The sequence below is a fragment of the Leptosomus discolor genome, chromosome 4 (genome assembly GCF_034619465.1).
Source record: "Leptosomus discolor isolate bLepDis1 chromosome 4, bLepDis1.hap2, whole genome shotgun sequence".
Taxonomy (NCBI): domain Eukaryota; kingdom Metazoa; phylum Chordata; class Aves; order Leptosomiformes; family Leptosomidae; genus Leptosomus; species Leptosomus discolor.
This window is the reverse complement of record NC_141394.1, coordinates 37,698,722-37,725,455: the sequence shown is the minus strand read 5'-3', so window position 1 is coordinate 37,725,455 and position 26,734 is coordinate 37,698,722. Positions and strand designations below refer to the sequence as shown.

General features: G+C 39.5%; 1 protein-coding gene across 2 annotated transcripts in view; it reads left to right on the top strand.

The window, feature by feature from the left end:
- Nucleotides 1–26,489, top strand: part of GALNT7 (polypeptide N-acetylgalactosaminyltransferase 7) — a 76,830-nt gene extending 50,341 nt beyond the window's left edge. The window contains exons 3-12 of one of the 2 annotated variants that reach the window (XM_086464284.1): nt 2,195–2,361; nt 8,333–8,463; nt 8,724–8,803; nt 11,022–11,204; nt 14,313–14,430; nt 16,346–16,468; nt 19,671–19,889; nt 22,035–22,133; nt 23,448–23,576; nt 26,352–26,489. In XM_086464284.1, the coding sequence (XP_086320410.1) occupies nt 2,195–2,361; nt 8,333–8,463; nt 8,724–8,803; nt 11,022–11,204; nt 14,313–14,430; nt 16,346–16,468; nt 19,671–19,889; nt 22,035–22,133; nt 23,448–23,576; nt 26,352–26,489 (1,387 nt within the window). Of the gene's footprint in view, nt 1–2,194; nt 2,362–8,332; nt 8,464–8,723; nt 8,804–10,673; nt 10,857–11,021; nt 11,205–14,312; nt 14,431–16,345; nt 16,469–19,670; nt 19,890–22,034; nt 22,134–23,447; nt 23,577–26,351 lie in introns of both variants that reach the window. The other variant, XM_086464285.1, reaches the window with a different exon arrangement.
- Nucleotides 26,490–26,734: the final 245 nt, after the last annotated feature.

Genomic DNA, 26,734 nt, shown 5'->3' with positions numbered 1-26,734 from the left:
ATCCTTCTTCACCAAATAAATGCTCTTTAAATACCTATAGATACGTTTTGTGAGTTCTTTCCATGTTTAAATTAATTTAGTTTCAGAAACTGTTGAGTTCTGATGATTATGTTAATTTCTTTTCAACCACAGGAATGTGTGTGTGCGTTTAAGCTTTTTTATTATATATGGAGAAATGTAACTATGGAAGTTTGTGCATCTGTAAGTTTGAAAGTTTCTGTTTGTCAAGAATAATCTCTTAATACATGATAGTTGTCTTTGGAAAGTCACGTTCTCTCTAGTAGAGACTTAACTTGCTGAAAGAAGAAAAAAGGAAGTCTTTTACCCATTGAAATCAAAAGTGCTATGTCTCTGGGTTTGGTGATAGGAATTGTATTATTAGTTGGAGAAGGGGCTAGTGATCAGGTAGGTAAATTTCCAAGTAAGGAAACACCAGGACTAGTTGTAATTAGGGAGACTGAACAGATGCATTTAGGAATGCAGCTGGAGAAATGGAAATTAAATTGCAAGTGAAATCCATTGTTAATCAATGTGATTAATAAAAACTGGAAAGAGGGGACTGAATTACTCATACTGCTTGTTTCTAAATCATCTGTAATCCTTCAGTAAAAAATATCTCAGTACAAGTCCACAGTGAAATTGAAATGCAACATGTTTTAAATGAATACAGAAGTGCTTTTCATGGCATGCCAAGCTGGAACCCACCAATACCGATGCTTAAATTGAAAAAAATTAATAGGAGTGAACAGGGCAGTAGTTACATTTCCTATGTAGCTTTTTCTGATGCTGGTTAGTCTTGCAAAATCAGTTGATGCAGTTGTGATCTGTCGTGGTGCCTACTAGAAGGATGTGTATTATAGCTAGATACATTGCTTGATTGAACCTGTTACTTCAATGTCCATTCAATGCATTTGTAGTGTTAGCAACTGTTTATTTTGATCAAAAATTGTGTTCTTCATTATTGTGATAGCATTTATTGTCAAATTTTATATAGGCATTACATTTTCAAATGATCTATAAATTCTTGGTCCTTTTCTAAAATTTGGCAGCCCTTCAGTGTTCAAGTTCTCACTTCATTCCTTTGAGTTTTCTGCAGTATTTTTGTGTGGTTTCTCACCTCTTTCATGTTTTTTCCCCCTCTTCTCCTTTCTTTCAAGGAAGGAACCCATTGAAATCGGGCCAGGTTTGAAACTTGTCCTTGGCAGTCTGGTTTTTTTTAATTTTACTTGTTAAAAAAATATATATACAATTGCACAAATTTGGCCAGGGCTGTTACCTTCTTACATCTGGTGGAAACACATGACTATGTTTTAAGTGGGGGAATAGAGAGTTGGATGTATTTGGTAGGGTTGGGTTTTTCAGCTGCATTTGTTACACCTGAAAGTTTAACCATGAATAATAAATAGTAAAGATCACGTCTTGTCTGCCATGGGATTACATGAGCAACTATGCTTTTCTGACAGTTTTTGCACATGGAGATAGTTTTATGGAGAGCAGCTGACATGAGCATTTCCTGTGCTGCTGCAGTACTTCTAGCAAGTTTACTTACTATGTTTAAATCAGTTTTATTGTGAAAGGGCAGAAAATGATGAGTTTTGCCTTGCCACAACAACGTTTGCTCATTATGCAGATTCTGCATGTGGACTGTATAAAACTCACAGAAACACTCTATAGACTGTCCTTCTACTGGCTAAATCTGATTTAAAGAGGCTTAAAAAAAGCCAGCACTGTCTTATCGTGTATTATGTAGTAGGTGAGCCAAATGCACAGTCCATCCTAAAGCGTGATATCTGATATCATGAAGAGGATCCGCATCTTGGCAGCTGCAGTTTGGGGCTTTTTTCCCAGTGTTCTCTACTGACCGCCCAAGCAGCAAGGTGGTGGTAGTGGCAGGGGTGTCTCTCAGCAGGGTCCATGCAGTGCCATCCACCTACACAGAAGGAAGCATGTAACTATTGAGGCAGAAGTCATTGTTCACCAATTTGAGGAGGAAAAAAAAGCTCGCTGGCTGGAAGCAAGTGGCTCTTTGGGCCTTGTAGTTCTGTGATGCACTTAATCTATATTTACCTTTTATATCCTGTTTCTCTGTAATCTGAAGGATAGCCATCAGTGAAGATTCCGTGTGCACAAAGATGTTGTTAAGCAGTTCTGTAAATCACAATGTGAAAACTAATAAAATCAAATCTTTTTACAGATGCAAATACTGGCATTATGATGATAACCTGCTCACCTCCAGCGTTGTCATTGTCTTCCATAATGAAGGATGGTCCACACTCATGAGGACAGTCCACAGTGTTATTAAGAGAACACCAAGGAAATACTTGGCAGAAATTGTGCTGATTGATGATTTTAGCAACAAAGGTATATTTGGAATATTAACACAGTACTTGTAGAAGAGGAAACCTTTTTCCTTTAAATAGGGGTTTTTTTTTTTGATTTATTACCTGCCATGGATTGAATTGACTCTGCAAGAACAGTAAGTTGCTTCTTCACAGTCCTTTCAGTTTTCAGTGAATGGAAAGCTCTTTTCCAATGAACTGCTTTCATAAAGGTGGCAATCCTTTATGTGCATTCAACTGTTTGAAATATAGGATTTGTGGTGGGCTCTCTACTACAGTTGTGAAGTTAGTATATAGCAGAATGCTGGGATAGCTAGTACCTCTCTTAGCTCTTGTGAAAACAAGTAGTTTTAAGAGTATTGAAAGAGTTTGAGTTAATAGCCTGTTAGGAATAATTTCTTTTTTTATTCCATGTAGGAATCCACATTACCTTTTTTTTTTTTTTTTTTTTTTACTGTAATAGAAATGTATCTAAGGCTGTTGAATTATTCTGATTAATTTTCAATATCTCTTCAATTTCCAACATCGTTTTTTTATCAAACATCGTGTTAAGGTGTTTATTGCTTTTTATTGAGGGGAGGAGCTTTCAAGAATTTTAAGTGTGTTTTAATTCCAGCCTTTCTTTGAGTCCTGTGTATCAACCTTTTCAGATGTCCAGAGATTTTCCTCTTCTGTTGTAATATATGTTCTGGTCTTTGTTTATAGTCAGGATATATGTACTTATGTATGATTCTTATAAATATAAACATACACTGACTTTTTTCCTTTAATGGTGATATCTTCAGCGTTAATGCAAATCAAGGCTGAATACAAAGAAGAACTGAAAGTGGTATGCTAGAGATATAAAATGATTGATATAGAGGAAATCTGTCTGGTTTTAAACGTTAAACAAATTTCAAAATAGCAAACTAAAGCTGCATGTTCTGCAAGATTTTATTGCAGCATGGTTCTTGAATAGAAGTTGACAGAGAAAAAGAGTAGGTGCATAAATAAAAACATAACTTAGAGTGTGCGGGATGGCAGTCTCTTCTATCAATGATGATGGAGGAGCACAGGCAAGTTTGAACTGGTCAGCAGCATAGGATATGTTCCCTTTACCCTCCTCTTTGTTTTTATAACAGCTGAATTGGCTAGTGGCATGGAAAGCAGATGAGACTGTTCTGAAACTCTCCATTTTATCAAGCGATCTGGGCTTCTCCCAGTTCCAGCCTCACGGGAAGAGTTGTTTTCTGTGTGTATACCCACTATAAATTTTAAAAATGAACTCATCGCACAGTTAGGGTTGCCTTTTTTGAGTATAGATTGCTATTAAAAGTAGTTACTGTATGTTAATTTTTATATTATACTGGTAGGTAGGTAGGTATCACTTTTTGTGTGCTTTCAACAGGAGAGGAAAAGTTACCTGTACTGTAAGCTTGACTACATCTGGCTTAGTCTAATAAAGATACTGAACGCTACATTTTGGTCTCCTGTATCCTTTTACAGCTTTTGAGCATTTGGCTTAGATATACAGACATGCTATAAAACAAAAATGTCTTCTCTCCTAAGGGATATAATGTTAATAATTCAGTCAGCAGACATGTGCTGTGTTTTTTCCTTTTCATCTGGGATGACAGCTTTCCTTCAGAGCTATTCAAGGACCGAGTTAGCTGTGTAAAACAACTATGACACTGATGGTCTCTAGAAAAATTACCAGATTTTTTTACTAATGATTTGACTCAGTACTTGGGTTTCACAGGAGTTGTAGCTGGGTCTGTGCTATGTATATGTAATTCATGGAATGAGTTTGTCTGGCGTAACAGCTCATACTACAGTTTTCCATTATGTGGGTTGTTAAATAAAGGCAGTATTTTTCAAGAAATATGTTTTGAAATACAGAACTTTGCTTATGCTTCTGCTTATATATGAATGGTTAGCAGATACAGCTAGCCTGGACCTAAAATCCAGCAGACCTTTGTCTCTATATTTCCCACACTTCATTTTCACAAATAGCTTTCTCGAATCAGAAAATTCGGTAAAGACAAGCTTCAGATACAATTTTCTCGTGTATGAGTGACTGGAAAACAAGCACAGACTGGAATGGCTCTGAACACCTTGCTGCAACTGCCCTGTTTCACTACAATAATTCTTTAGACTGCTTTAGGCTATTACTTGGTAAACATAATTAACTTAATTTTCAATAGTTCAAATTACATTCTAGATGAAAAATGGCTGAGAGAGTAGAATCTTGCTCCACTTCTTTCTCCCCAGAGAGAAGCATGAACTAGTACAGGCTGCAAAGCATGCCAAGCCACCTGAAGAGATCTCCAGTTGTTAGGAGAGCTGCAGAACACAAACACTCTTAATCACAGCAGAGCTGCTGGTGGCTTTTTGCTTTTTCAGCCAGAAGAAAGACAGTGCTGACAGCACAAATAGAGGATTTTCCCCATCCCCACCTGCTTTCAGACTGCACGCTTCATATCTGCCTTTCCACCCAGCAAAGAGCATCTTACACTCTTTGAGACCAATGTCGAGGGGGACATGCTGGACTGGGTAAATGTTTGCTCACGCTCAATGTGGCTGTCCTTATTTCTTAGCCACCGCCTTCTCCAGTGATATGAAATTAAAATGGAGCATAGCAGTTGCAAACACTACTAAAGGCTGGCTTATAAAGAGCCCTGCCTGTCCTTCTTTGAGAGAAATCCTCTTTCATCAGAAGGGAGTTACAGCTGCATAGAAGCTTATGTATGTTATGCCTTACAGGGAGGAACAGTTGCAATGCTTGGAAAATGTTCTTTTCATTATAATTCTTTATATAAATTCAGCTGGGAACAGTCTTTTTGCTGCATGGTGCTCTCCCTTCCTTCCTTAATCTCTTCTGCAAACAGCGGGGTTTGACAGTGGAGAACTGCACAGAGAGATGTGTTGAATTCTGCTTAGGTGTTTTTTCCTTTGTCAAAGCACCAAAGGAAACAGTAACAAGAAGATGACACCAAGCTAATTGAATAATGCTAGTTCTGATACTTTCAATGAAGACATTGGTACTAATGTATGTCAGAGTCCAAGAAGTGGTGTAGCAGTTTCTATCGTGTCAGTGTGGCCATGCTGCTGCATGTGGGTGTTTTTTTTTCCCCAGCTTTTCTTGTGTTTCTTGATAGAAAAAGTTTATTTTGCTGTGAGTGCTAGCTGTGTGGAGCATGCAGCTGTTCTGGAAGGGCAGTAAGAATTCATAACACCAGATTTGCTGAAGCTCTGTACAATTATGGTTGTGTATATAGGTCTTCAACAATTACTTGTTATGTATTTAGGTACCAGCTTGCTTTCTTTCTGAAGCATAGACGTCAATATCTCAGCTGGTGCAGCTTGATTTTTGTAGCCTGCGCACCTCTAAAGAGTGACTGTGAGGTAAATACCAGTGTTCCTAGTAGTGTTTAAAGGCTTTGTCTACCTTTTGCGTTCACTCATTTTTTCTTTATCTGTCTCTTATTTCCCACTGATGCAGCATCCCATAAGATAACCAAAGGGAAGTAACGAGCATAGACGGGTAGCAGTATTTTTGTTAACTTGTTTAACAGTGCTTGCAGTAGGGAAACTGAAGCATTAATCAGTGCTTGTGTTGGAGCTGATTGCTCCACATTAGTAGTATTACAGTACGGGGGACTTGGAGGCAGCTGCTTTAGGGAGGACTCCTGATACCATTTTTCTAGTTCTCAAACTGATGTCCATGAGTCAAGAGGGAAAAAACCTACTTTCCTCCTCTTCCCGTCCTTGTAATCTTCAATGTCCAAGATCTTTTAGAGAAAGGATGTGTTTTTAAAAAACACTGATTCACGCTTTAATTGTGCACTGAGACATGCAAGCAGAACCCAAACAAGGGAAGACCACATTGGTGGCTATAATATTTTGAAAGCTAAAATATACATTTTTAAACAAAAAGCAGAATGCTCTAAGACTGTTAACAGATATCATAAATACATGTTCTACGTGAACAAAATTTAACACTGGCCAAACAGTATTTCTAACTATAAAAGTATCAGGATTTTATATGCTACTGTCATGCAGGCTTTGTAGTATGGGAAAGAGGGAAAATTCAGTTTTCCTGTGGGAAATAGCACTTACTGCTAACCCTGGCACTATTTCAGATAATGGACTGCAAAGTCCTGAGACTTGTGCTGTAGAAAAGCTTTACACAATCAATATGACAGGTTTTTACAGCTCCCCATGAGCCTTACATAGTTGCACATTTGATAACTAAAACATTTGGCTTCATAGGCAGTAGAGCTGGAAATAACTTCAGGTTTTAAATCTTTAAAACATTCCTGACAGTCCTTCTGTAACGTGTACTTGGAATTTGAGGAATAAATAATGGTGTGGTATAAAGATTGTCTTAGTACCACTTCAGTATGACCTCATAACTGCTGACTTTATCCTATAAAAATTTATATCACAGCTATCATATCATATATTCTATATATGTGTTACATGGCATGTTATTCTATACAGTATATGTGATAAAATTGTTCTTTCTCTAGTTTGGTATTTATGTATCCTTGAAGTTTTCCTGATGCACAGGGATTTACAAAAGAAATTGTACATGTGTGAGGGAAAGGAGAAGAGGATACATAACACTTCTGTTTACGAAATCTTACTCTTGTATGAAGGTGAAGAGGAGGGATAATAAGAGTATTAAAAGACAGTTATTTAAGTTCCAGAAAACACCATTTCCATTTCAGTTATTTATATGTAGCTTTTGTTTAAACTGTAATTTTTTCAGTGCTACTGGCAGGGGTATAAAACATACTGAAACGTAAGTTGCAGCAAGCTCCAGACTTCAATCATCTTCATTCAGGGTGCAGAAAATATTGCTGCTAATGCAATTTGATGGCTTGTTGCTGCTGAAAGGGACATCCTTCTCCTGCCCCCTCCGCACGTCCCCTCTCCTGTTAGATCAGTGCAGGCATGGCATCTAGCAGCCCCTCGGAGCTGGTGGAAACCGGTCCATGAATGCCTCGGCTGTAGCTTAGGTGGCTTATTTTGATTCCCAAGAGAGAAACTGCAGCTGTAGGCAATTCTTTTGAGCCTTTCAGTATAAAAATAGATTTTAAACGAACACCACTAGTTAAATCCCTGTAGCCTCAAACAGCAAGTGCCTGACTGCCCACCCTTCTGCCTTTGTGAGTTTTCTCAACAAAATCATCTGTGCAAAAAATACTATGCAACATTGGATCCTTTTTTCAAATTGTGTGGTAGGCATGTGGTTTCCAGATTAGTTTGGCAAAGACCAATGTGCAAATAGTGTATAACCATTTAAGCATAGCCCAGCTTGATTCTTACACGGTTACTCATCCCTTTACTGACCAAGTCCCTTTGGCTAAATGTTTCCTGTTTCATGAGTATGATGAGCCACGGCTCATTCATTCAGTTCTGGCCCCCCAGTTATTCTTACTGTTACTTTCATTAGAAGATTAGGCTAAGACCACCCCAAGCTGAAGAGGGGGCAGTAATTTGAGTATGATGGGTTTCTGTCTCAAGTTTCCAGATTTATTAGACTGATAGAAAATTTTGTAAGCCAGAAGGTGAGTGAAGAGAAATGTTTAACTGAAAAGCGGTGCCTTCAATTGCACATGTAACACTACCTGATGAGGAAAGACCATATGCTGAAATGTACAAGCTTCTCTGCCTGGTTGAAATTCAGGCAAAGACCTGAAAGCCACTATGTGATACATTGAAGTGACTGGGAATTGCCCACCCAGCTCCCCTGTGGTGTGGCCAACCACCTCAGCTGCTTTTTCTTCAGATGTTCTAGAGAAACCTGTGTCATGCAGTCAGAGAGCTCCAAGTTTTGACCTCTTCGCGTTTAGTGTTTGTGACCAGTAGTACAAGCAGTTCAATTAAAGATTCTTGTAAATGTCTGTAGATATTTTTAAGTAGAGTTGGATTTGGGTTGTATTAAGAGTACAAAACTGTTTATTACTAACCCTCACCAAAATAATTTTTTCTTTGTTATTTGATAGCACACCTAAAAGAGAGGCTGGATGAGTATATTAAGCAGTGGAATGGCCTGGTGAAGGTATTTCGAAATGAGAGGAGAGAAGGTTTAATCCAGGCTAGGAGCATTGGAGCCCAGAAGGCCAAGCTTGGACAGGTGGGAACCAGTTCACACACAAGTCTGTCTTTTTATGTTTTGGGGGGAGAGGTGGTGTTTCTGTGTTCACATGGATGTATAGGAACGTAGCATTGTGTTACTGATACTGTTTTAAAGAGAGATTAATGTTACTAATTTAAGCTTCGTTTGTTTTGTTTATAATACGAAAGTATTTCAGTGTAAATAAGCTTAATTAAATCGTCATGATCTCATATACAGAAATATAAATGGCTTTACTTTTTTTTTTTTTTCTTTTGAAGGTTTTGGTTTACCTTGATGCTCATTGTGAGGTGGGAATTAACTGGTATGCGCCACTTATAGCTCCTATATCTAAAGACAGGTAATGTTTTTCTGTTAATTCCAGCGTCTGGCCTCTTAGGAAGAAAAAGTCACAGTAATAATCTTCACTTTTCAAACTATAGTTAATATGTTTTATGTCTATATCTATATATATCTGTATCGAACTATATATATAACTATCTCCCAGCATAAAAGCTATGTAAGGAGGAAGGAAAAGAGTCAGGCAAATAAATCTCCAGATAGTTTGTTTTAATAGGCATACTGAATATTTTTGCTTAGTATAGATTAAATATAAGACAAGTTTTGTCTTTTGCAATTATCTGAGGCAGTGTTATAAAAGTGTTTAGTTCTGGCTGAATAAGGAGCCTGATTAAAAAATAACTAAGCAAAAACATGAGCTTTGGTCGACAAAAAGTAGCGGTAAGTGTTTTGGTTTAATGAGGATTTAAAGCCCCTGTGATCTCAAGAGTTCTGTAACTTTCTCATCTTTGGTCTTGCAACATGGTCTTATTTGTTTCCTCTGAAATGCTTTGGAGCATTGTCTCTAGCAAACCAAGGCCAGGGCTTGAGCCTGGCTCTGCCACAAGCCCCCAGGTGCTTGCTAGGAGTCAGTGGTGGAAAGGCCTGAGCTGTGTGCATGGAATCTGGAAGAGGTGACAGAAGAGGGAAATCCCCAGAGTCTTCATTTCTTCCAGCTGTTGAAATGCTGCTGTTGCTGTGTGCTACTGCACTCTCATCTTGTGTGGTCAGGGAGTATGTGTGTTTAGGAAGCCATGTGCTTGTTTAAACTCTTTAATCCCGTAAAATAGCTGCTTAATCCTAAAAACTATTTGCCAACCTGTCGTACTACCAGAACTTTCTTGAAGAGGTGGGTGTTGTGTGTTTTAAAGGCTGTAACTCAGCTTCAAGGCTGTATTTGGGCCAGGATACCAGAGAGAAGATGGAAATGCTTGTGTGCTTCCATCGAGTGCGTGTTGCTCTTTTACATGAGAAAGGCTGGTGAGAACAGGCAGCTTTAGAAACATCCTTCAGCACTGCCCACAGAAGTGGAGGTTACGGGAGGACCAGCGATGCCAAAGCGTGCAGTGCTGGCAGGCAGCCCTCAGCAGCGTTCTTCCAAGCCCTGGTACCCTGGGTGCAGCCTTCTGCCACTTCTGCCTCAAAGAAGAGTACAACGTTAGCATTTCTTCTCTCCACCCCCCCACCCCCCCCCCATTTATTTTCTGTCTCATAGGATTTGACTTTAAAAGATGGAAATGCTCCAAGTTTGGTCACCGGAAAACTCATTCAGAAAATGAGGGGGGAATAAGAAAATAATGTCATTTCCTTGGTGAATATTGTATGTGATAGATCACAGTGAGAAGCATATTACAGGGGAAATTTTACTGAAAACTGCTGCTAGGAGAGCACCGGTAACTTTTTTTTTATCCTGAGAGGTTGGATTTACAAGGCAGTTAGAAAGGACAGAATAGTGAAAATCTATGTTTACACTAGTAAAAGCTAAGAGCTTGTAATACTTACTGACAGTTAAGATCTGATATGAATAGAAATTTCAGGAAATAATAATACTGTGAGAACCTTAGCCCTCTAAGGGCTCCTCTGTTGCCTCCAGCAGTACTTTATTAGAAGACCGTCAAGAAGTACACATGAAGGAAAAAATACTGATAAATAAATTGATATATTAGCATTTCAGACCTAACTTTTCTGCTTTCAGAACCTCTTAAAACAACATAAAGAAAGTACTTATCTCTTTTTTTCTTCTAATGAGGCTTCATTTTTTAATGTTTACAAGTGACTTTTCATATAAACTGCTGCTATAAGCTTAATATTTAATGGTGTAAATTTCAGGTGACAGATTACTCTTCTGAAATTGTATTTTGCTCTTTCTTTCCCTTCTATAAATGTTTCAGAACTACATGTACTGTACCTCTAATAGATTACATAGATGGGAATGATTATTCCATTGAGCCACAACAAGGTGGGGATGAAGATGGTTTTGCCAGAGGGGCCTGGGACTGGAGTTTGCTATGGAAACGAATTCCGTTAAGCCACAAGGAAAAATCGAAACGAAAACATAAAACCGAGCCTTATCGGTAAAGAGAGCTGTTTACATACTGTGAATCGTAATGAATAATTGTCTAAACCCTTTCGTTTTTCCCTCCCCCCCTCTTCTCCCATGAACTACGGTCGGTGCACGTGTGCCACGCGGGTCCTTGCACATAACCGCATCTTCCCTGCCACCACTCGCCACCCTGCAGAACCACATGCACTGTGCCGCTTATAGATGTCATAGATGGCAACACTTATAAGATTGTGCCGCAAGGGGGTGGTGACGAAGATGGGTTTGCTAGAGGAGCGTGGGATTGGAGTATGCTATGGAAGAGGGTTCCCTTGACCAAGCGAGAGAAGGAAAGCAGAAAGACAAAAACTGAACCGTATCGGTAATCACTAAATCACTTACCCGTTTCTTTTTTTTTCCCCAAAGTCGATATTGATCCACTAAAACTTGCATGTACTTCTGGCCTGAAAATCTTCATATTTCTAACCACACCAGCTGCTTTGTTTAATCAGACCTGTTTGCCACAACTGACTATTTGCTCAAAATACCTTTGCTACCTTGTGCTGCCTCTCCATTCCTGTTCTTATGTGGTTAATAGGGTGCACATTAGAATGACAGGGTTTTGTTTGGCAAAATAAAGTATTGTATGACTTTGTTTCCAGGGAAAACTTTATTTAGCCAAGATACTTTTTTTAAAGTAGTGTTGGAAACAACAGTGCTTCTTTAACCATTTGATTTGAAATAACCAGCATGCCGTGAGTATTTATAATAGCTAGTAATGCATAAAATCTGTAGCCTGCTGTTGTGGCTTGATGCATGCATACAGCTTGTGGATTATGCACGTGCATCAAAAAAATCCCTTTGTCATATTTCTCCCACTTGCTTCGTAATAGATCACATCTGACAAAGCAGCATACTGTTTTAAGAATCTTGGCTAGATATGTTTCTAAGGTCTGAGTGTATTTAGGGATTTTAATTTAATACACATAACATTTTAAAAAAAAAAGAAAAAAATCACCATTTATTTTCTGCGATAACTCAGATAACTTTCGCAGAAGTCCCACCTTTTTCTTACGCTCTGTAAGGGGGTGTGTTTTCTTCCCAGCAAACAGAAACTGGCTGGAAACCCTAGCTTAGAAACTAGGGTTTCTGGATGACTTTTCAAGACCGGGAGACTGTGGTTCTGCTGGATTTTGTTACTTTCCCCTTCACACTTAACTAATCGTGTTACTACATTTGAAAGCAATCCTCATATCTTCAGAATCTAATGTCTTCTATTGCTTGTATCTATGATTTAAACATTGTGAGAACTGATGTTGGTAATTCTCTGTCCTCACCTGTGATTGTTCTCTGCTAAAATGGCAACACATGCAAGGACGTTATGAAGCTTTGATCTGTTTTGTATGCAGTATAAATAATACCATTTTCTGACAAGGCTGTCCACATTGTAACTTTAATACTCACATAGAGGGGGATAAACTATTTCAAACATTGCTGTCGTGTTCTGTGTTTACCATCCAAACAGGTCTTAAAATCCTTTAAACTGTTCCCAGAAACACAGAACACATGTTCTTAGAATGGTTTAAAAGATGACTTTATTTTTAATAATACTTTCAGAGTTACAGTGCTTCTTTTAAAAAGAGACATTGCCTACATCTGTTTATGTCCAGGCTGTATGCATTTTGTTCCAGCAATACCAAGGCAAGTAAGGCCAAGTAGAAGTCTTGCTGAAGCCATAGCCAGGATGCTTGATTTAAAAAGAAGACAAACAAACAAAACAACAACAACAACAAAAAAAACACAAAACCAAAAACACCTCAACAGCTTAAAGTGCAGAAACAAACTTTTTGTAATACGAGAATTGCCCCAGGACTGAATCCTTTTCAGTAATATTTGCTTACCTCCTTATCACCTATAAAGTAAACTACTGAGCTTATGCAGATTCTACTGTGTTCTTTAACACGCTTGACAGCGTGTTGGAGGCCAAGACTGAAACTTCAGCGTCTGAGGCCTCTACACTTGCCAAGTCTTTATGGTGCTGAGGAAGACAAAAAATGCAGGAGAGCCACAGGGGTGTGCTATGCAACGTGCTTCTCCTTGCTGTGCTTGCTGGCTCCCTACCCTTTGAACCACTGTGATGCAAAAGCAATGCTGGAGGAAAATACAGTAGGCAGACAAGTAGAAGGGGACATTTGGGCATAACTCAGCTTATGATCAGGTGATTTGGAGAGCAACTAAACTGATAACCGTTATACTTAACTCAGCTGATAGACTCAGCAGCTCTGTTGTTGTTGCCCTGCCCTTGCTATGCAGAGGGAGTGTATGTTAACCCTGTAGGTTACTGCTTCTTAAACAGTTCTCCTCCAGACATTTGTGTGCAGAAGGGAAATACGTAATCATTGCTGTTAAAAGGAGCACCACTAAGTTAAAAATCTAGTGGAATGAAGAGACTCAATAGTGCTGGAAGTGACCCATCTCTCAATAATTTGGTCATGAAGGAGTATTTCACTTGTGTTTTACTTGGCTCACCAGAGTTATCTGGACTTTTGTATCCTTCTCCTTTCAATGCTGCAGATATCTGAAGTCAGAAAGAATTCACTTTTTCCTTACCAGCTTTTTTTTAAAATTGCTAACTTAGTAGGGACTCCAGCTTGTCTCTATTAGGGGTTTTAAATATTTATTGATCTCAGGTGAAAAATGTTTGGTATGTGTGCTGGAAATGGCTTAACATATCTTACTCTCTATTTCAGTGTGAGCAAGCTACCAAAGAATTTTGGTTAGAACCATTCTCAAAAAATGCTCTAATCCAAACCACAGTGTCTTTTTGACACATGAAAACTTGCAAATTGAACCTTGGCATACATGGAGGGATTTACAAAGCCACTTAAAAACAAAATTAAACCAAAATGGAAACTTTGTACAAGTTGATCCAGGCCCTCTTAAAAATTTCACTGAGTATAATGAAAAGTGTCTCTCATAGGAGTAGTAGAAAAAGAGCACGGGGTAGAAGACAGAAGATATTATTTAGCTGGAAAAACTCTTATTGCTTGTTTAATAAACAATAAGTTTCAATGTGGCAGCTCCTCGGAACGTAAACCTAACTCTGCTATGTGCAGTCTCATCATGTTATCTCAAAAACATGAACATCTTTCAAGAGAGAAATGTCTTGTCACACTGATTCTTACCTTTTTTATTTTAATAGTAGCATGCTGGCTGGCCAAATGGGTAATTCTGACCAAAATTTTGTATCATTAAATTAAAAAAAAAAACCAAACAAACCAAAACACCACAGCATAATAAAAACTGTGACTTCACTAGAAATTATACAGCTGTCACTTCAGAAAAGTGCTGGAAGCTGATGACAAAGCTTTATGATTTTTCAGTGTATTGCCATTTTTCTGATCTTTATTATATGTTAACAGTGAATTGCTTCCTCTGAGTGTTGTCATATCCTTTTGGCAGAAGGAGTTACACTGTCTTCCTCTTTCAGGTCTCCTGCAATGGCTGGTGGATTGTTTGCCATTGAACGTGATTTCTTCTTTGAACTGGGTCTCTATGATCCAGGGCTTCAAATTTGGGGTGGTGAAAATTTTGAAATTTCTTACAAGGTAACACCAAAAATTGAAAACTAACTCAGTTTAGTAGATCTTTTTTTCTGTAAATACTTCTTTTTGGAGTTCAGACCGACCTACCTCTGATTTACACCACCTCTGCCTCATGAAGTCCGGAAGGTTTTGTTGTGAGGGGATGCTCTGGCAGAGATGCGTGTCCTTGGTCTTTCCTTGTGGGCTTTGGGGCAGACATATTCAGAGAGGTGGACTAGTGCTGAGACCCGAATGCTGAGCAGTCTAGATTTTGTTAATGACTTGGGTTCACACACCCCCCTAAATATCTAATCTGAAACCAGACTGGCAAATTTGATGGAGGGGAACTGAGTGCTCTCATGGTGAGTATAGAAAAATGTTGTATCTAATGAACGGGAATCATAAAGAACAAGTATCACTCAGTTTATGCATAGATGCCTGTGAAATATATTACAGTGCAACAATATGCAATCTGCCTTGGTTTCCTCCTCTCTACCATTTTTATGGGTGAAAAATGATCTCGTAGACTTTTCAAAATTTCAATAACTTCTTCACAAGAGAAGTCTTCCTAATTGAAATGCTAACTGCATGATTCATAATCACTGCAGATTTTATTTTCTCTCTCATAGTCGTATGCACGCTCTTTGCTTAGCAGGAACCATAAGATGATAAACATTATCTTCTTGTGGCTTCAGTATTCATAATGACACAAGTGGCAGACAGCAGGAATCTGTCCCGGTTAACAAATTTAATATCCTCAGCAGTGACCTGTGAAATCATAGCTGAATTTTACTAAAAGTGCCTTCAGAGGTCCCCCAGGTACTCTTGCTCTTCATGATTTTGAGGAAAGCTCTGAGTGCAGTTGCTCAGCTGTAAATCCATATGCAAAAGGTAGTTATGGAGGATGTTACACATAGAGGGTCTTTATCCTTCTTATTCTTCATCTTGCTTAGAGTAAATCATGATTGAAATTACATACAGTATTTCTGTAATTGACATGCTGATCATGTAGAGACCTCCAAATTGGTTTCATGTGGGTCACAACCAATCTTCAGAACTACTAAATAACATATATCAGTCTTGCCTGCTGACTTCTGGATAGCAAATGTCATGGGCTTGTATATCTGAGGGGTTTTTTTGATGAAACTTAAGAAAATTAATATGGTGATGCAATGAAGGAAGTAAACTATTCTGCCCATCTTTCCTAATACTGTTAAGTCATATTTTTTAATATGGAATTCAGACTAATTTGGAACATCCCCTAAGTTAGTTTGAATTTGGATTTGATGCTACATTTCAAACTTGTCAAAACTATGAGCAACAAAATTCAGATTTAGGTATGTTTTCTTTTCCCCATAAATGGATTATGCAAGGACATGTGGGAGGAAGAGAATTTCAGAATGGTAATATGTTTTACCCATTTTTTATTTTCAGCTATTATAGTTAAAGAAAAATCTGTTTGTACTTGGAACAGTGCTTACCTAAGACATCCTTATCTCCTGCTAGTCTTTATTAGGAAAATTTAAATGTGATGGGCATCTAACCAAAACCCATCTTAGTGATGGTATGTGAATTGCTTTAATAAAATAAAAATATTATTAATTCTGTCATAATAAAAATTACCTAGTTCTAGATGTTGTGCACTCACTCATTACTGTTGTAGTTCAGTACTGTTATTCATAGCAATGAAATGTGATGGCAAACTTTTTAAAAGCTTTTTAAAAAGTTGAGTGATTTCATGGCTGAGTTGAAGATGTACTTGATACAGACTTTCATTTCAGAGAACCGTTATGTTTATGCTTACATCTGAAGCAAAAATATTTAAATATATCACACAGTTGGTATAGTAAGAAAAATAGTTTACATTTCTTCCATAATTTATTATCTGTCTTAAACTCCTGTGCATATATATTAATAATACCTTTGCTTTAACTTGTAGATCTGGCAGTGTGGAGGAAAACTGCTGTTTGTTCCCTGTTCTCGTGTTGGACACATCTATCGTCTCCAGGGTTGGCAAGGAAATCCACCTCCTGTGTACGTTGGGTCTTCTCCTACATTAAAGGTACTGTTTTGCTGCAACCTTGAAGGTGTTTTTTAATGTTAGATAACAACAGGTTTAGATCAGTCTATTTAAATTACTAGTAGCAACGTAGAGAGCACTTCATCCAAAGCTATTTAGTGTCTGAAGCTAAGATGGTCATCCCCACGGGAGGGAAGCCTTTGTGCCAATCCCACTGTTATTAAGAGTAGAGATTTCTGGAACCCATCTTCTTGCTCCACCCCTCCCCATCTGAGGTACAAATCACACTTCCTATTACTTACTCTCAGCACCCCAAGCCTTTGTTACGCTGTGCCCAACTGACGTACAAACAACTTGAGTAACTACAGCACGCTCCTGGAGATGATGATCATGGGTTTGAAATCCCCCTTTGGATTGCTAGGATGTGATCCTAGGCTGAGTTAGCGAATGCTGTAATCTAGCATCTCTCAGACCTTTGTGGCTGCATTTGTTAATTAAGAAGCAGGGAGTGACACCTGGGAAAATGGCATGCTCTGCCTCTCATCGTGAAGGTCAATTACTCCTCAGGTACCTTGCAGGTTCAGAAGTGTTGCTCAAGCCGTCACATTAAAAGTAGACATCCTCAAGAAAAGAGTGAGCCAGCTGTCTATATCTGAAGAGATAATTTGAATCAAGAAAACTGATAAGTTTGTACCTACCAGCAGAAGGAGAGACAACCCTCCTGTAAGGTTTCCTGTTGCCTAGTTTAAGCTTTCTCTTGTGCAGTATTTTGGCATTGGTAAACCCCATTCCCAAAGACCCAGTGCTTTGTAAATTCCAATCCCAGAGCCGTCTTCCTAGACATTACCTGTTATGATGACTACTGATAGGGTTACAGAGTATGGCTTGCACCAAGCTAGCAGTTGGTTCTGTTGAAGAGGGGGTGTCCCAGCCTAGCTTAATGGTAGAAAACTAACTTGGCACCCCCCAAAAAAAAAGTCTCTATTACTAATGTGAATTAATTTAACATTTTGATCAAAGAAGCACTAGGACCAGTAGAAGAGTGGATAGGGGGAAATGGGCATAGCTGGGAGTAGAGACAGAGCAATGGGAGACAGGATAGCTGTGGTGATTTGACCCTGGCTGAATGCCAGGTGCCCACCAAAGCCGCTCTGTCACTGCCCCTCCTCAACTGGACAGGGGAGGAAAAATATAACAACAGGCTTATATGTCAAGATAAGGATGGGGAGGTCACTCATCATTTACCATTACAGGCAAAACAGACTTGACTTTGGAAAAAATGTAATTTATTACCAATTAACTCAGGAGTAATGAGAAATAAAACCAAATCTTAAAACACCTTCCCCCCACCCCTCCCTTCTTTCCTGGGCTTAACGTTATTCCCAATTTCTCTTCCTCCTCGCCCCCGAGTGGCGCCGGGGGACAGGGAATGGGGGTTGTGGTCAGTTCATTACATGTTGTTTCTGCCACTCCTTCCTCCTCAGGGGCAGGACGCCTCACACACTTGCGCTGCTCCAGTGTGGGGTCCCTGTCACGGGAGACAGTCCTCCATGACTTCTCCAGCGTGAGTTGTTCCCACAGGCTGCACTTCTTCATGAACTGTTCCAGCGTGGGTCTCCTTCATGGTGTACAGTCCTTCAGGAACCGACTGCTCCAGCGTGAGCCCCCTTCACGGGGTCTCTAGCAGCAAACCTGCTCCAGCGTGGGCTTCTCTCTCTCCACAGGCCACAGGTCCTGCCAGGAGCCTGCTTTGGTGCAGGCTTCCCATGGGGTCACAGCTTCCTTCAGGCATCCACCTACTCTGGTGTGGGGTGTAGGCAGTCATCTGCTCCACCACCCATGGACTGCAGGGGGACAGCCTGCTTCACTGTTTTCTTCACCACAGGTTGCAGGGGAATCTCTGCTCCAGCACCTGGAGCACCTCCTCCCCCTCCTTCTTCATTGACCTTGGTGTCTGCAGAGTTGTTGCTCTCACATATTCTCACTCCTCTCTCTGGCTGCTGTTGCGTAGCAACTTTTTTCCCTTTCTTAAACACGTTATCACAGAGGTGCGTCCACCATCGCTGATGGGCTCAGCCTTGGCCAGTGGTGGGTCCGTCTTGGAGCCGGCTGACATTGGCTGTATCGGACATAGGGGAAACTTCTAGCAGCTTCGTACAGAAGCCACCCCTGTAATCCCCCCACTACCAAAACCTTGCCACACAAACCCATCACAATAGCGAATGATAGCTCCATTGCTCAGTGCAGGCAAGATGTTTGCCTTGTCTGAAATTATAAAAACCATTTCGCTCTTCTGAAAAGCTGATCAAAAGTATTTACTGCATATCTAAACACCTTACATGAGTCTGCTTGTCTGCTTACTGAATACAACAAAGCACTCCTGAGTGTTCTTAATTATTGAAGTTCCTTCTTTGTACAAGGCAGGATGCAGGAATAGCTTTCTCCCTCTTCAGGCATCCTATCCCCATAGTAAATGTGCTTTTCTATAGCTTTGTTCAATTTATGCTGGATGTGGATGAAAGTAAAACAATAATTTGTGCCTTTAGTCAGATCTATTAAGACTGGTTTAATACCAAGTCATTAATGCTAGAAGAACTGTACAAAGTGAAGTGTGCATCTAGAACGTGTATAGGTAATACAGATATCGGAGCCATCAAAGAGACTGAGAGGAAAGGTGAGAGGGAGAGGTTTGTTCACAAGGCGAGCTATCCATTTTTAACCCTTCTCTAAGCAGCAATAAACTATACTTAAGAAGATGAAATCTCCTTGGTGTGTCATAGCTGACCCATTTAAGACTAATTTTTTCACCCTCAGTGGATTAATGCCTATCATTCTCTGTATTAAGACTGTGGAAGGTGAACAGAAACTCTAAATTGCAGTTGTGGCATACAGCAAGTCCTTGCAACATTTATTGCACTCATAAGTGAAAACTCTTTGTTTTCAAATAAGCATTCTCTGAACTTCGAAAAAGATTTCGCACTCTGGTTAAGCAAACCAGTTTATTTTGCTGGCTTCAGTCCTAAACTGTCATTTGAAAATAGTATGCACGTGTGTTGTATAATCTCCTGAAGGTGACAAATTGTTAGTGCTATATAATAATTTCATGCTGTTCTTTTAAGAGGATATAATAATTTCATGCAGCCTTTTAAGAGGATAAGTCCTTAAATTTCTGGAATTAATATGCAGTTGCATCTGGACTGTTGTGTGTGCTTTGAGGTCGCAGCAATGTCGTTGTTCTTCACAGAACTATGTCAGAGTTGTAGAAGTGTGGTGGGATGAATACAAAGATTACTTCTATGCCAGTCGGCCGGAGACAAAAGCACTACCCTATGGAGATATATCTGAGCTGAAAAAATTCCGTGAAGATCACAACTGCAAAAGTTTTAAGTGGTTTATGGAAGAAATAGCATACGATATAACTTCATATTATCCCTTACCACCTAAAAACGTGGACTGGGGAGAGGTAAGTACAGCACATAACCTCTGTTTATTTTAGGAGCTGCTTTTTTTTTAATTGGGAATTCAAAAGGAAGTGATTGTTACTTGACAGCAATCTAAGAGCAGGCTTTCTGATTACTGCCATACTAAGGTATGTGATACTAGCCAGACAGCTATAGAGATATAACCCTAGGGAAAAAATTGTATGTATACTTTTAAGAGCTGCAATTTTTTTCAATTAGCTCGATAGGTCCTTGAAGGGTGATTTTATCTCTAGCCCTGTCTTCAGTTTTGTCTAAAGCTCTTTTTCCTTAATTGGAATTTAGGTTTTTAAAAAGAAAAAATGTGTTTAGGAGTATTGGTGAAGATTAATAGGTGAAAATCTTTTTCTGTGAAGGCCTAGAGAATAGATTATGAAATCCAGGTGGAATACATTCTGCCTGCATTTGCTAGCCTGGGATGTACTCATACACATACAGCCTCAGAAAATCCCTTATCTGCATGTAATAATTTTATGAGATTCCTTAACGGTCATTTCCAGCATTACTGTATATGACTTTGCTAAATTAAGAATGTGTTTACAAATTTGGCATTTTTGTGTGAGACAGCATGTCGCCAAGAGAGCGCAGGACACCTCACTGAACCATACCCATTTCATTCTGGCATTTAGCCTACACCTTAAGGAGCTCTTACTGCAGGTCTCCTGGCTGCTTTCAGATTTTTTTTTTTTTTGCCCTTTTCAGTTGGTTCCAGCCTTTCCTTTTGTCTCCTGTTAATTTCACTTTCGTAAATTGTGGAGGCAAAATCAGAAAAGTCATCTCACTAGCAGAGGAGGACTCCTGTTTCCCACCAAATTTAACAGTCCTTTCCAAGATATGGTGGACCGGTTTTTGTAACTTCAAAAGAGCATTAGAAAGTACAGATCTATGCTGTTTCGTATGGCCAAGAAAGTGTCGTCTCTAAGTTCTCTGAGGAATTAGTAATACAGAGCGTATGCATGGTGGAAGGGGGTACGCATAGTCTTTTATCTGAGGGACCAGGTGAACAATGCCACCTTTATTTCTTACCTGAAAGCTAGCACAAAGCATCAGTTACTACCTTAGCCTTAGACCTCCTTTTGAATCCACATAAAGGGTTAGGAAGGCACATTATGTATTACTGTTCACTGAGGTGAAAGTATCTGAAGAGAATAAAATAGTAATGGCCACCTTGTGGGAAATCATCCCTGATAAAAGTGAGTGGCTCTGGTGAAGCAACAGGAAAGTTGGAAGTTCAGAGACTTCTCTGAAGTTTTCTTCAACTCTTTCTTCACTGGCTGCTAGTTATCCTGCATCTGAGAAATTTTCCCCACCGCATTTGTAACACCATGCTAATTGCATTTCCAAACTGTCGGGAGTGGGATTCATCTTCCCTAACACTTTCTCTGGAAGTCAGGTCTAAGCTTAGTCCTCCAGACTTTCTTCTACTGTCACAAAAGAAGAAAGAGGCTCTGGCAAAGAAAATAGGTCTGGAAAGAATGTTATTTGTGTCATAAAGTCTTTGTAAAGCTGTTTGCTGGCCCTTCTGAGAAGGGAGTGGGATAATCAGCAGTTCAGGCATGCTTTCTGACAGGACTTTTGTTCTTTATCCCTGTGCCTGCCCCTCATCAATTTTATCTCTCTTTTTTTTCTTTTTTTCACCATATAATTGCTGCTGCAGAAGGTCCATCTGAGCAGCTGGGCCAGTGGGTTGTGCCTGGCTCCATTTAATAACTGCCGTGCATAACTTTTCTGCATCTTGTTTGTCTCATCCACAAGATGAGAGCAACTTCACTGAACTCCTGCTTTGTTTATGAAGACCTGGGAGACTGAACATGCTTTGATAGGAAATTGAATAAATTAAAGTACTTGAAAGTCCTACATTTCAGTGTTGTTAATTTGGAACTGAGCTTGGCAACTCTAGCTTTATCAGTGCACTCTATCTCACGTAAGAGCCTGCAAATTAGCATGGGCAGCTTGAAGCTCCATCTCCAGAACAGTTAACATTAGTTTTTAAATTTCATATACAGTTTTGTCATATATCTCTCTGTCAGATTTCTGTTTCTGGTTTGAAAGGTTAGTGGGAATTTTCTGAACTCCTTCGCGCTAATTTTCCGTTGAGCCTAACTTAAAGTACAAAACCTCTTTTCCAGATTAGAGGCTTTGAAACTGCTTACTGCATTGATAGCATGGGGCATACCAACGGTGGCTTCGTTGAGCTTGGGCCATGCCACAGAATGGGAGGAAATCAGGTGAGGAGCTTGGAGGGAAGCCTAAAGGAGAATCACTTGCTGTGGATGGTAACAGGACGGTTTTCTGTTAAGCCTCTACATAAAGTCACTTAGGTGCCAGCTGCAAGGATGGGAGTTAGGGATTTTCCATAAGCATTCTGACATTGCTAAAATACAGGAATCTGAAAATACCATTTCAAACACAAACAGTACAAAATTGACGGCAAGTTCATAATCTCTTCTTCAGCGAATCAGGTACATGAGGAAGTAAGAACTCTGTTTTAAAGCAATGGTATCACTACATTAGAATATCTGCAGCTCTTAGCATTGCTGCTGATTGATCATTTATCTTCACTTAGTAATTAATCCTTCAGGAAACAACCCCCTTACTCACTTTCGCTCAATTATTTCACAAAGTTGTTCTGCTCTAATGGAAGTATAAACCACTTTTGTGCAGTAACTCATCTTCCACCACAGGAGACAAGAAATTGAATACAAATTTTTCTCTGCTTCATTTGTAAATTAATTGGCAAAACAGAACTACTAATAGATGGTTGCAATGCAAGCTGCTTTTGTGTTTGACCTATATCTTGACAGACCTACCCACACTACCACACAAACATGCTGTTTTCCTTTTTTGGTTGAAAAACCTTTTAGAATTTAAAGTCCTTATTTATGCTGATACAGACAAGTTGTCTGAAACCAGGCAAGTTTTGTCACAGCAGTAATGAAATCACGTGCAGGATGATGCTTTCAGTAATCATATTTGGATTAGCTCTTAGTAGGCCCTGGAAATGTCTCTTTTGTTTTGATATTTAATGAAAAAGTTCCCTAAACTACTTTTTCTGTATGTGTTACCCCCAAAAACCCCATAACGATTATTTCATAAGAAGTAGACAGGATAATCTTTTTGTATCTGGATGCATTGGTTTGATTTCCTCCATGCGTAAAATGCCAAAGTTTTACTGTATTCACATGAAATTACTGTCCAGGACTGAGGACTTGCTACCAGGCCTTTAGAAAGATAGTGGATTGTTTGGCCATCAAATCATACAAGGGCTCTTCATCAAACACTTTCAGAAGTCTCCCAAATAGGAGTCCCTTTATTTGTATCATTTTTGTCTTGCTAGGTAAGTTTCTTAGCCTTCTAAATCCTACAGGAAAGTTATCCATGAAATTGTGTCATGACAGTAAAAGTGTCACATCATGTAAAATACCCTCCTGAAAGACAGGTGTAGTAACATCAGGGAATGTTTTGAATGATGCAATTCCGTGTCTCTAAAATACTCGTTATTTTGAGTCAACTGTTAAAAAGGTGGCGCTTTTTTTTGTCAGCTTTTCCGAATCAATGAAGCTAATCAACTCATGCAGTACGATCAGTGCTTAACTAAAGGACCAGATGGATCCAAGGTTATGATTACACACTGTAATCAGAATGAATACAAGGATTGGCAATACTTTAAGGTATGTAACAGATAGGTAGCAGAAAAGAAATTATGATTTGCATCCTGGTTTTTTGAACCTTTTCTTTTATTTTATGTATATCTGAAAGTAAAGATCTGCAACAAAGTTAACTGAACCAAGTAGAGCAAATTGTTAATTGCACATTCTCGGAAATCCATACTTGCCAGGAAAACTTCCTCTAGAGAAAGATGCTTTTGCTAGTGGTTCTAGGTGCTATCTTCTGTAAGGAAAATTTCATGAGGCTCCATGTGCTGCCACAGGTATGTTAGGAGTTAGCACTTGTCTTGGAGGAAGCAAAGAGGTTGTCCACTACTGGTGACAGAGTTTCTAAAAGCTTTTAGTGCCATCACCCTCTCTGCTTGTATGCTTTCTATCAAGAAAGTTTCTTTATCTAAGGCATGCTGTGGGAAGATTACTTAAATTCTGGGGTGCATTTAGGAGCTAGGGTCAATATTAGATCTAATTTTGGGAGGTCTGAATCAAAGTGTTGCTGTGTTTAAAGACAGAAGATCTTTTTAAGCCTACATAGGAACAGGTAAACATAGCGTTACTCTTTGCCTTTTTGTGTTATCTTTGCCTTCTTCAGCATTTCCTTTTCCTGTTCATTAGCCATTCTCTAATAACATGCTCTGTTGTGAATTCTGGGTGCGGCGCCATTATAATGCTATTGCAAAATCGATGAATTTTTAATAAAGACGTGGAATGTTGGATGATATACATGCGAGAGTTGCTACAGTCTATTTAGTCACTACATCTGTAAGTCCTCTATTAACACTAGTTTCAGAAGTGTTACTTTAAAAAATGTCTAAGGCTATGTTTCTGTTTCTCTTAAAAAAATGAGACTGAATAGTCCAAGGGTGATGTTATCTTTGTATGTAGCCACACATAACTTGGTTCTGCGTCTGAGAAACTATTCTGTGTCGATTTTTCTTCAGTCTATATAGCATATTGCATATTTATTAGTTAATTAGCTGGCTATCCGGATTGTGTTTGTGTGAAGGCTGTAGGCACTATTGAGTGCAGCGAAATCTGTTTGCTACCCTTGAAGCCACTCCATTTTTTCTGGTATTTGCATAGAGCTAGGAAATATCAAGCACCATAATGCCATTTCCACCTGGCTTTCTTGTGCTATATAAACAGTCAAAATTCTTTAAACGTGAAATTTAAAAATCAATAAGCAATGTTTTGGTGCCTGCTGACTTCTGCTTTAATATTGGAATAATATATAGCACTTGTTAACTCTCCAGCCATTCTAGTGTGTCCCAGCATGTTCCTTGGCTCTTCTCTGAGCATTTCTTTTATGCAAGACGATCAATTTCCTCCACAGTGTTACCAGGTTGTGTAATTGTTTGCTTATTACAGCAACTTATAAGGAAGACCAGTAGGCACAGTCTGGGCTGTAGAACAACACTGACTGGCTTCCAGAAGAAAAAAAAAAAAAAAAAAAAAAGGAGGAGTGAGAGCAAAAGGACCACCAAGGGTGTGTAACCAAGCAAATAGTAGATACTTGGCACACTCTGCTGTGCAGTGCAGAGGGTATGACCGTTTCTTCTAATGAGGAGTGTGTAAGGAATGAAATGCTTATGAACTGCTGAGGAATGTTGTGGCCTCGTGTAAATGAAAGCTGCCGGGAGATTTTATCTAGTTGGTCGGTTGGTTGTTTCTGGAATGAACGTTTGTGTGCCAGTTTGGTGAGCTTAACATCTGTGCTGCTCGAGTGTTGAGCACTAGCAGGGCTTCGGTGCCCATAAGCAGACCTCCAGAACAGAGCTGGCGGGGGTCTGGCTATTGCTTTTGTTCAGACATCTGTTTACCTCTCCAGGTAGAGGACCTCCATGTCTGACCACATGGCAGGAGCAGGTATCAAGCTGAACCAACATTTGGACATGAACACGTGTGTGGGAGTGACAGGGTGATGGAGAGGGTCCCCATGGTGGGGGGAGCTGGGTGCATGGCTGTGGAGCAGCAGCCTGGCCGCAGTGCCACAGGTTTGCTTCTGCTCCATTGCTCTCTATGCCGGGTGCAGCCGATCAGCGAGTCAGGGCTGCTGCTGGCGCAGGCAGTCAGCAAGAGGGAGAGGAGCCACAGGGCACTTTGCAAATGTGTGAGACTCTGGCGTGGCAGCACGGGGGGTAGTGGAAGGAGCGAAACGTGCGAGTCTCAGCCTGAATGTGCTAGGCACAATAGGTCTGCAGTTTCTTAAGCAGCCTCCTGTTGCTCCGGGGGCCAAACTTGCTCTCATACCCACTTCTGTTCCTTCTACCGGCCAAACAGTGAGCAAAGTTACTGCTTTTTTTTTTTTTTTCTCCGGTGTGCTTAACATTGGAGTTGTGCAATTGCTCTATGGCAAGGCTAACCAAAGGAGTATCTGCCCAGTGAAGTCAGTTCTCATAGAGCTGTCTTCGAGGGTTAATCTTTTGGTCTTGTTACAGGATGGATGAAAAGGCTGGAAGCATTTTAGACACAGTTTTGCTCATTTTCTTAGCAGTTTATTGCCTAAGAGAAATGGGGGACATCTCAAGTGGACCTACACATATCAAACATTTCATAATACGAAGGCTTTGAAAGTCTAGGTTTAACAAATAGTAAAATGAGTATGAAACTGATCTCTTCTGGGACCCTGAAACCTGGTTTTGTAAATAGCTATATTGCAGTTGTGAAGAAAATGTAAAAAAAAAAAAAAAAAACAAACACAAAAAAAACCCCAAACAAACAAACAAAAAAAACCAACAACAACAAAAACCCACACATGTTCCTGATGATTTTGTTTTCCAGAATCTGCACAGATTTACTCACATTCCATCAGGGAAGTGCTTGGATCGCTCCGAAGTCCTCCATCAAGTTTTCATTTCAGAGTGTGACTCCAATAAAGCAACGCAGAAATGGGAAATTAACAACATTCTCAGTGTGTAGACAGACAAAACCTACCTACTGACACATTAATTTGTACAGGACTGAAAATAGCCTGAAAACTGCTGCAATTATTAACTTTGTACAGCTGCGAGCCTCCTGGCTTGGATGAAGAACATAGAGGAACTGTGATTATTACAATAACATTATCATCCGCAGTTAATGTTTACAAAACTGCTTTACCTTAAACTCTGTAGATGTTTACATCTTTTTGTTTTAAGATATTGGTAAATTAATGTGCTGTTAGC